Source organism: Antedon mediterranea, chromosome 3 (assembly GCF_964355755.1).
Source record: "Antedon mediterranea chromosome 3, ecAntMedi1.1, whole genome shotgun sequence".
Classification (NCBI taxonomy): domain Eukaryota; kingdom Metazoa; phylum Echinodermata; class Crinoidea; order Comatulida; family Antedonidae; genus Antedon; species Antedon mediterranea.
In genome coordinates this window covers 1,848,571-1,859,580 of record NC_092672.1, presented here as the reverse complement: position 1 = coordinate 1,859,580, position 11,010 = coordinate 1,848,571, and the positions used below count along the sequence as shown (strand labels likewise).

The window sequence follows — 11,010 nt, the reverse complement described above, 5'->3', positions numbered from 1 at the left end:
ACAATTCAATTTCTAATTAAATGTTGAATTGCTAACCATCATTTGACTAAATTACATAATTTATGAATTTGGAAATATTATTTGGTATACAGCAAGTTTTTAATAACGTTATCATCATTTCGAGTATTAACCAATAAGATTGATCAAGAAACAAACAAACTATAATCTTGCATAATCATCATATCCTACCAATCGCCGATAAAGCGCGCGAAAAACAACCAAACCGCGTGAAAATAATACAATTCGTCAAAGCTTGTTGCGATAAGAAGAACATTTATCAAATCTTCAGGGTGGGAACTCGTCAGCAGGTTTGAAAACAATATGCTGGTATTTATTTAATAAGATAATTTGAATATATTAAATTGTAATATACAACATTTACAGTTCATAAGAGTAGTTGATGTCACAGGGGTAACAATGAATTATTACAAAACGGTTGCTGTGGTATGCCTCTTGGCTGCGCTCGTGGTTGCCGAACAAACGCGATATGATGGGTAAGTATATACTGATGTGATAGTTAGGGTTAGAAATAAATATCCTCGCACGTTCCGTTAAAGCGTAGTTCCGACTAGGACACAACGCAAGTGACCAATAACAAACGACGGATTGTTCAAACTGTAGCTTGTCATTGGTCAACTTGCTTGCGCCTACGTCCATACGTTGCGTCTCTAGTGCGAACCACATTAAAAGATCTACACGTTCTTTCGAATGTTTAAACGTTTTGTTTGTTTTTATTGTTTCTCTGCGCACACTATAACATTAATAAGTTCTGTTTTCATCTATGTTGCCATCACTCAGCAATGTCATATAAATTATCCTTTCTTCTCAAAACATGTCATTATTTTTATGAATAAGTTACCAAGTTTTCCGCGTTACGTTGAATTCTGAACGTGAGCTGAACCTGATGCATGAAATGGAAAAACGACTTGGAGACAGAGTGGAGTTTTGGCAATCTACACGAGCCCTCTCCAGACCAGTTGACGTCATGGTAAAACCACAAGAACAACACTATGTCAAAACACTTCTTGAAGCTGCTGGCCTAGAATTTGATGTGATGATGGATGACGTCCAGAAAGTTATAGATGACCAGCGAATGGATGACCGTGTGACCAGTAGTGACTTAGCGACATTTGACTATTCTGTGTATCATACGTACGAGGAGGTAAAAACCAGAATGCAGTTGATTGACGCATTTAGTCTACGTTTCTGTTCATTTTCCACATGAATTTTGATTTCTTCACTATATACATTTTAGTTATTTACATTTTATAAACAAATAAATAGCCTAACCTATACAATTTCCAAAATGCTTCTCTCACTGATGCTTCGTGCAGTTTCATCAAATGAGCGCAAGTTGCGTTTTTTCTCAAGATCGGCTGCATTATCAATCAATTATTTGTCGAAAATGGAAACCTTTACACCCTTTTCAAAATGTGTTAAAAATATGGAAAACATCATTTTGTTTTTCATATTTTTTTATAACTGAAAAGTATAACTAGAAAAGTATAACTAAAAGTAATTCGTTCTCTTTTTTTATCTAGATCCAGCAATGGATAAAAGATATGGTAGCAGCGTACCCAGGGATAACAGAAGAATTTACAATTGGAAATTCGTATGAAGGCAGACCAATTGGAGGAATAAAGGTATGGGAAAGCCTAATTAGTCGTTGGTTTTACCTTCTGTGTAGGTTTCGTCCACATTTAATATATTCGAGAGGAAGCACGTAAAATGTATAAATAGAATACTATTATCAAATCAGATGAAACAGTAAAAACAGTGAAAATTGCAGAAAGTCCTATGGGCTGTAAATTATGTTTCTTTCTTTCTCGTATTATTAGTTAAAGGGATCTGGCAGTATAGGAAAACCAGTTGTTTGGTTTGAAGGCGGTATCCACGCAAGAGAATGGATTTCACCCGCTACAGTGATGTATTTCACCAACAAAGTAAGAAATCAAAATTTTGAGTTTCGATAACAAAAATATATTGTTGAAAAAGTGGTAATTCACTGTGTATTTCCACATACTATCTTACCATCACCTAAAATTCTTCAATTTCATCATTATAATTACTATCGAAGGGTCTTCCCGCTAAAAAAGGACAACACATTAAGGAATGTGAAATAGTAGGCCTAAATTAATTTATCTTTCCTCAGAATCAACACCCCCCGCCCCACCCCGCCCCAACCTACTAAAAATTGCCATATTTGTAGGCCACATAGCTTTAATAATGCCTTTTATTTTAAAGCTACTTGAGAATTATAATGCCGGGAGCGCCGAGGAGGTACGTCTTCTGGATGGCTTGGATTGGCTGATAGTGCCTTCACTCAATGTGGACGGCTATGCGTACACGTGGAGCGGGGTAAGTCCCCAAGTTCACCAAATGCCTTTCACAAAAGTCAATTTTCTTTACCATTCATACGTAAGACTTTTCATGACATTATTCCAACTAATAAACTACATTGTATACTCACGAATAGTGTAATAACTCCAGTAACATTCGCATTGCCCGCTTCCATAGTTTTGGCACAATCTCATAAATCGGAATTATACGCCACTGTCATTCTTGATCGTCTTTCGCCATATACCTCTCGACTTTCTTCACCTACATGCAAATTACTCTTCTGGCAATTACGTCATATCACCTTTTCCACGATCTATGTCACGGTACAGAGTACGGTAAATATTTAATACAATGAATAATTACTTTCAACAATGCAACTTATACCTTTCAGGCCTGTAACACACTTATCATCATCATTATCTTTTTTATTGAGTATCAATCATAACATTTTTACAACAAAGGCAATTGTATCAGCATAGGGCCTAATTATAGCTACAGTTGTCATAGTACCGTCGGATCCATCCTTTTATTCTCCAATAAGCAAAAGAGAAAGAAGCTGATAATGATGTTGATGTTTTGATGTTGATCTGCTGCTTATGAAGAATCCAAGCATGCGCATCCCTCCCCATTTCTCTCCCACCCCTTATCCCCACCTTGCACACAAAAATGATCTATACTAAAATAACACTGATATTGCCTAATTATGATTCACAATCATTTGTTTTCTTCAAGGATCGTCTTTGGCGTAAAACTCGATCTCCGAATCCGGGCACATTGTGCATAGGAACTGATCCCAACAGAAACTGGGCCTATAAATGGGGAGGTAATATTTAGGCTTTCTTATATTTAAAAAAAACACGATATAGGTATAATATAACTAAATGAAAACTAATTAGGCCTATAACTAAAAGCCTATAATGATTTTCTCTTCAACCATAGAGAAATATTCATTTTTCCTCCATGCTTCAACCAATACTTTAATTTTCTCAGTCTAACATCTTCATATGTCATTTAGGGAAACCTTTTCTCTGTAGATACGGATATTCGCAGAAAACAGAATCTTTCGATATTCGACCAAGCAGATTAAACATTAAAAAATGTTCTTTAATCTACAACTTTGTATTGTACGTGTACACGATAAAATCAGCTAACATTTTCAACTAATTCATACAGGTGATGGAGCCAGTACATGGCCGTGTTCAATCACATATCGAGGGAGTGAGCCACACTCAGAGATTGAAATCAGATCGGTAACCGACTACCTATTAAATGTGAACAAGACACAAGATGTACGTGTATTCGTAGACTGGCATAGCTACTCACAGCTCTGGCTGGCTCCTTGGTCGTACTCTGCTACTGTGGAAAACCCACGAAATTCAGATCAGCAAGTGAGCAATTTATACAAAATTCAATTTAGATTATTAGTATAACTGTTCCCTGGAAATCTATTTCGCGTTAAATAAAGTCGAAATAAAAGCTTGTTTCTCACTAGGAGCAATGGAAGCTATTGACCAATGACAAGCGACAGTTTGAATAATTCATCACTTGTGATTGGTCAAATTACTTGCATTGTCCTTTCGGGCAACAAAAGTTAGCTGGTGACGTCGAGAACTGATAGTACACGTTCATAAATAATGTCTATTTACAATTTCTGTAGCTTGCTCTTGGAGATGAGGCTGTAGCAGAAATCAAGAAGATTCATGGAAAAGAATATATATCAGGTCCATCGGCTAAAACATTATGTAAGTGTTATTATTATGTTACGTTCATCCACGACCAAGAAGTAGTCCTATAGAGTCTATAGCATATCCAACATTATACCTGTACTGAAGAGTACAAACCACTAAAATAGACGACTTCACCAGTGGATGTGTGTATTTATTTTACACCTCTCTGACTTCAGAGTAACGAGTCGAGGAGAGAATTTGTTGAAGGCAAGATTTTAGTAGGCCTAAACGTTTTTCAAAATGTGAATACCAGAATACGTAAATTTATGCAAATCATTTAATGAAATGTATACATTACTCATTTACTACGTCATGAGTTCTGGAGTTTGACGTCAGCATACAGTATTTAAACCAAGTTTAATGTTTATACCACAGACTCAGCTGCCGGTGCCAGTGTTGACTGGGGATATGGTACCTTAGGAGCCAAGTACTCGTACGTAGTGGAGCTACGAGATACTGGTGATTATGGATTCCTGTTACCAGCCGACCAAATCATACCGACGGGTGAAGAGATCTATCCATCAGTCCTTGTACTAGGGAGATATGGCCTTGATAAATACTAAATGTATCTAGTGAATATTTCCATTATCTTTTCCAGCACTCCACAAGATCAATGTCAATCATCCAAACGCATCAGAAATGCGTACACGCAGCGCAACTAATTTCAAACAATCACAAGTAACCGATCATACTGTCGTTTTTGACTGGTTAAATTATTTTTGCTGCGCGTACTTCTTTGCGTTTCGTCTTAAAGAAGCAACGCTTTAATATTGTTTGAATCTAGAATGTGGAAACACTCGATTTGAATTATATGTTTTCACTGAAACCGGAAATAATAATAAACATATAATTGCAGATAAAGATTGTGATTGTGTTCTGTAATCATGTAACGATCAACAAGGTGACGTAGGCCTACTCCAGGCCTATAATAAAAAAAAACAATTTGAGCGTCGAAATTAAAGCACGCAACTGCGACAAACGGAAATACTTAATATACTAATTATCTGTGTCTATACTGTACTAGTAAATTAATTTGACAAAAAAGAGTGATGTACCAAAATATGGTAGTGATATACCCAAATATGGAAGTGATGATGTCACGTAAAGTTTGATAGTGTAGACAGAGCTTTAGAGAGTACAGTATATTATACTATAGTTTTTATATTATAACAAAGTACTGTGCAGACAGTAACATAATAGTACAGAATTATTTCGTAGCATAATCAACAGAATGCAAAAACGACATTGTATTTCGAATTAAATGCTGAATTGCTAACCAACATTTGACTTGATACAACTACATATTGTTTTAAACAAAAATACGCAACTTCTAAATTACATAGGTCTAATTTATAAATTTGGAAATATTATTTGGTATACAGCTATAAAATTTTGAATAACGTTATCATCATTTCGAGTATTAACCAATAAGATTGATAAAGAAACAAACAAAATATGATCTAGCAGAATCGCCATATCCTACCAATTGCCGATAAAGCGCGCGAAAAACCACCAAACCGCGCGAAAATAATACAATTTGTCAAGCTTGTTGCGATAAGAACATCTATCAAATCTTCATGGTGGGAACTCGTCAGCAGGTTTGAAAACAATATGCTGGTATTTATTTAATAAGATAATTTCAATACATTCTAAAAGGTAATATACAAGCCTTACAGTTCATTAGAGTATTTGATGTCACAGGGGTAACAATGAATTATTACAAAACGGTTGCTGTGCTATGCTTCTTGGCTGCGCTCGTGGTTGCCGAACAAACGCGCTATGATGGGTAAGTATAAACATCTAAACAAAACTAGTTAGCTTAAAAAGTATATCATGGTACTGAAGTAGGGTACTTGGTGTATGTAGGCTTACTGATGTGATAATTCGAAAGTATCCTCGTACTTTCCGTTAAAGCGTAGTTCCGATTAGAGGACGCAACCCAGCCCGAAGTGACCAATCACAAACGATGGATTGTTCGAATTGTCGCTTGTCATTGGTCTTGCTTGCGCCTACGTCCATTTGTTGCGTCTCTAGTGGGAATCACACTTAAAAGATCTACACGTTTGTTTTGAATGTTTAAACGTTTTGTTTGTGTTTATTGTTTCTCTGAACACACATATAACATTAATAACCTTCTGTTTTCATCTATGTTGCCATCACTCAGCATTATCATAATTATCCTATTCAAAACATGTCATTACTTTTATGAATAAGTTACCAAGTTTTACGAGTGACGTTGAATTCTGAAAGTGAGCTAAACCTGATGCATGACATGGAAAATCGACTTGGAGACAGAGTTGAGTTTTGGCAATCTACACGAGCCCTCTCCAGACCAGTTGACGTCATGGTAAAACCACAAGAACAACACTATGTCAAAACACTTCTTGAAGCTGCTGGCCTAAAATTTAATGTGATGATGGATGACGTCCAGAAAGTTATAGATGACCAGCGAATGGATGACCGCGTGACCAGTAGTGACTTAGCGTCATTTGACTATTCTACGTATCATACGTACGAGGAGGTAACCAGAATGCTTTATAAGTTACTTTCACATTTGGCCTACGTTTGTGATTATTTTCTCCATTAATTTTGATTTCTAAAAACACATCAGCTCAGGTGGTAGATCTGGGTGGAGTCACTAATATACATGTTAGTTGTTTACGTCCCATAGAAAAATTATAACACATCATTACATCCAATCAAACAGACATATGGCCTATACCTATAACATTTCCAAAATGCGAGTTCTTCTCGAGTTTCATCAAATGAGCGCAAATTGTCTTTTTTTCTTCAAGAGGGTTTGTATCATCAATGCGTCACAAAATGTTCCTTGTATTTGTCGTAAATAGGAACCTTTACTCCCTTTTCAAAATGTGTTAGCAATACATACAACATTTAAAGAATTATTTTGTTCTTCATTTTAGACTTAAAATAGAAGGCCGGATTGCAAAATATGCCTAAGAATGATTCGTTTTATTTATCTAGATTCAGCAATGGATAAAAGATATGGTAGCCGCGTACCCAATGATAACAGAAGAATTTACAATTGGGAATTCGTATGAAGGCAGACCAATTGGAGGAATAAAGGTAGGTAGGCCCAATTGGTCGTCATAATGGTTTTTTTCTTTTGTGTGGATTCACCTCAATATATCTTTGTCATATTTTACAACACGAGAGGTATTATTATGCAAATAGTTATAGGCCTAAACAAGTAATGGCAGCAAGGTCCATTAGACGTACGCATAAAGTTCATAAAACATTACACAATTCATTAGACATTCTCACACTGAATAACGTAGATTATTTGGTTCTTATAAACTTTTCTAAAACTTACTTACAATTAGTTAAAGGGATCTGGCGGTTCAGGGAAACCGGTTGTCTGGATTGAGGGCGGTATCCACGCAAGAGAATGGATTTCACCGGCTACAGTGGTGTATTTCACCAACAGAGTAAGAAATTAGAAGTTTTATTTTAAAAATGTACTTTCTAAAGAAGCAATAATTCACTGTTTATTTCCACACATCCCACTATCTTACTACATGCCAACTATAAATATGGCATTAATCCTCAAAATCCTTAAATTCCGTCATTATTAATATTAGGCCTACTATATTAAAAGTCTCAAAATAGAGAAAACACATTAAAGAATGTTAAATAATAGGCCTAAATTAATATTTTATTAGCTACTTGAGAATTATGCTGCCGGTAGTACCGAGGAGGTACGCCTCCTGGACGGTTTGGATTGGCTGATAGTGCCTTCACTCAATGTGGACGGCTATGCATACACGTGGGACGACAAGAACGGGGTAAGTCCCCAAGTTCACCAAATGCCTTTCACAATAGTCAATTTTCTTTCATACATAAGACTTCCGCACGGTTTCATGACATTATTCCAACAATCATTAAACTACTTTGTATACTTACGAATAGTGTAATAACTCCATTAACAACTGCATTGCTCGTTTCCATAGTTTTGGCACAATCTTATAAATCGGAATTATACGCCTCTGTCATTCTTGATCGTCTTTCGCTATATACCTCTCGACTTTCTTCACCTACATATTATGCAAATTAATTAATCTTCTGGCAATTACGTCATATCACCTTTTCCATGATCTATGTCACGGTACAGAGTACGGTAAATATTTAATACAATGCATAATTACTTGCAACAATACAACTTATACCTTTCAGGCATGTCACACACTTACCATCACTATTATTATACCATGAGTATCAATCATAACATTTTTACAACAAAGTCACTTGCATTAACATAATTATAGCTATAGTTATCATACTACCGTCGGATCCATCCTTTCATCCAAAATTTATCTTCAATAAGCAACAGTAAAGAGAAAGAAGCTGGAAAGGATGTTGATGTTGTGATGTTGATCTGCTGCTCCTAATGAATCCAAGCATGCGCACTCCCTTCACATTTTTTCCACCACCCCCACATCCCCACCTTGCACACAACGGATACTTTAATAACACTGATAATGTCTATTATAACTTTTTTTTTGTTCAAGGATCGTCTTTGGCGTAAAACTCGATCTCCGAATCTGGGAACATCGTGCATAGGAACTGACGCCAACAGAAACTGGGCCTACAAATGGGGAGGTAATATTTAAGCTTTCTTCTATTTAAAAAAAAAACGATATAGGCCTACTATAACTAAATGATAACTAATTATAACTAAAAGCTTATAATGATTTTCTTTTCAACCATAGAGAAATAGTATTCACTTTTCCTCCATGCTTCAACCAATACTTTAATTTTCTCAGTCTAACATCTTCATATGTCATTTAGGGAAACCTTTCATTTAGGGAAACCTTTTCGCTGTAGATACGGATATTCGCAGAAAACAAAATATTTCGATATTCAATCAAGCATGATTAAACATTAACAAATGTTCTTAAAGTTACAAATGTGTTTTGTACCTGTACACGATAAAATCAGCTAACATTTTCAACCAATTCATACAGGTGATGGAGCCAGTACATGGCCGTGCTCCAGAACATATCGAGGGAGTGAGCCACACTCAGAGATTGAAATCATATCGGTAACCGAGTACCTATTAAATGTGAAGAAGACACAAGATATACGTGTATTCGTAGACTGGCACAGCTACACACAGCTCTGGCTTGCACCATGGTCGTACTCTACTGTCGATAACCCACGAAACGCAGATCAGCAAGTGAGCAATTTCTAAAAAATTCAACTTAGATTATTAGTATAACTGTTCTCTGGAAATCTATCTCGCGTTAAATAAAGTCGACATAAAAGCTTGGTTCTCACTAGGAGCAACGCAAGCTATTGACCAATGACAAGCGACAGTTTGAATAATCCATCACTTGTGATTGGTCAAATCACTTGCATTGTCCTTGCGGGCAACCACAGTTTGACGGTGACGTCGAGAACTTATAGTACACGTTCATAAATACAATGTCTATTTACAATTTCTGTAGCTTGCTCTTGGAGATGAGGCTGTAGCAGAAATTAAGAAAGTTCATGGAAAAGAATATATATCAGGTCAATCGGCTAAAACATTATGTAAGTTTAGAGTGTTATTATCTATGTATCCAGGACCAAGTACTGTAGTCCTATAGAGTCTATAGCATATTCTATACATTAATACCTGGACTGAAGAGTATAAACCACTATAATACACGACTTCACCAGTGGAGATGTGTATTTATTTTATACCTCCCTGACTTCAGAGTAATCAGTCGAGGAGAGAAATTGTTGAAGGGAAGATTTTAGTAGGCCTAAACATTTTTCTAAATTTGAATACCAGAATACGTAAATTTATGTAAATCATTATGAAATGTATACATAAGTCATTTACTACGTCATGAGTTCTGGAGTAAGTCAGCATACACTATTTAATTAAACCGTGTAATGTTTATACCACAGACGTAGCTACCGGTGCCAGCGTTGACTGGGGATATGGTACCTTAGGAGCCAAGTACTCGTACCTGGTGGAGCTACGAGATACTGGTGAATATGGATTCCTGTTACCAGCCGACCAAATCATACCGACTGGTGAAGAGATCTATTCTTCAGTCCTTGTACTGGGGAGATATGGTCTTGATAACTACTAAATGTATTTAGTAAAATCGTTTCCCTGGCTTTTGAAGCAGCACAAGCATTGTATTTCAGTTTGGTTCCATTGGACGCAACGCAAGGACGTACACGTATTGAAAGTAATTTGACCAATCACAAGCGAACAATTGTCTGAACCGTCGTTTATGATTGGTGAATTTGCTTGCGCGTAGTTCTAGCGGTGGAAAAGCTTCATTATTTTTAGAATCTAGAACGTGGAAGAAGCATCAATAGTTTAGAATAATATTAAAATATTAGAAATTCGTTTTCGTTTTAAATCGGAAACAACAAAAATTGTTGTGAGATCTAAATTACAAACAAATAAAAATTATACAGAAACTCCGAGAGATTGTTTGTTGTTGTAGTCCAGAGTATACAGTGTTGATGCGCCGTAGGCATAACAAAAAATGGTTTTTGGCGCCGAAATTATGGAAAACGGAAATAATAATAATATGCAGACAGTATAATTACAATAATTATTTAGTATAATTATTTATTCGTAGTCAATTCGTAATCAACAAAGTGTTAACACAGCACTGTGATTCACTGTTAAATTCGTTCAATTTCAAATTAATGATGAATTGATAACCATCATTTGACTCTAAACACAGCACTGTAGTCAGTCTTATTATTTCGATAAAATGGTGAATTATGTAAACTAATTGTCAATAAAACATCTTAACACGTATACACCATTGCTGATTATATAAACACCATCGCTGGTACTGAGTGGAGGTGTAAAAGTGACACCATTGTAGCGAACCTCACTTTTACAAATTGCGCGTAGAAAAGTCGTTGTAAGCTTGGTTCCCTGGACGCAACGCAGGAACGCAAAGCG

The 11,010-nt window shown here is 36.0% G+C and overlaps 1 protein-coding gene across 1 annotated transcript; it reads left to right on the top strand.

Moving 5' to 3' along the window:
- The first annotated feature begins 159 nt into the window (after positions 1–159).
- On the top strand, positions 160–10,472 carry LOC140043483 (uncharacterized). Its single transcript, XM_072087999.1, has 18 exons — positions 160–494; positions 856–1,162; positions 1,542–1,643; positions 1,839–1,943; positions 2,245–2,358; positions 3,073–3,163; positions 3,514–3,728; positions 3,998–4,082; positions 4,443–4,625; positions 5,724–5,853; positions 6,282–6,588; positions 7,053–7,154; positions 7,412–7,516; positions 7,751–7,873; positions 8,597–8,687; positions 9,053–9,264; positions 9,536–9,620; positions 9,984–10,472. The coding sequence occupies exons 1-18, from the start codon at positions 418–420 to the stop codon at positions 10,169–10,171; spliced, it is 2,622 nt and encodes an 873-aa protein (XP_071944100.1). The 5' UTR covers positions 160–417; the 3' UTR covers positions 10,172–10,472.
- The last annotated feature ends 538 nt before the right edge of the window (positions 10,473–11,010 follow it).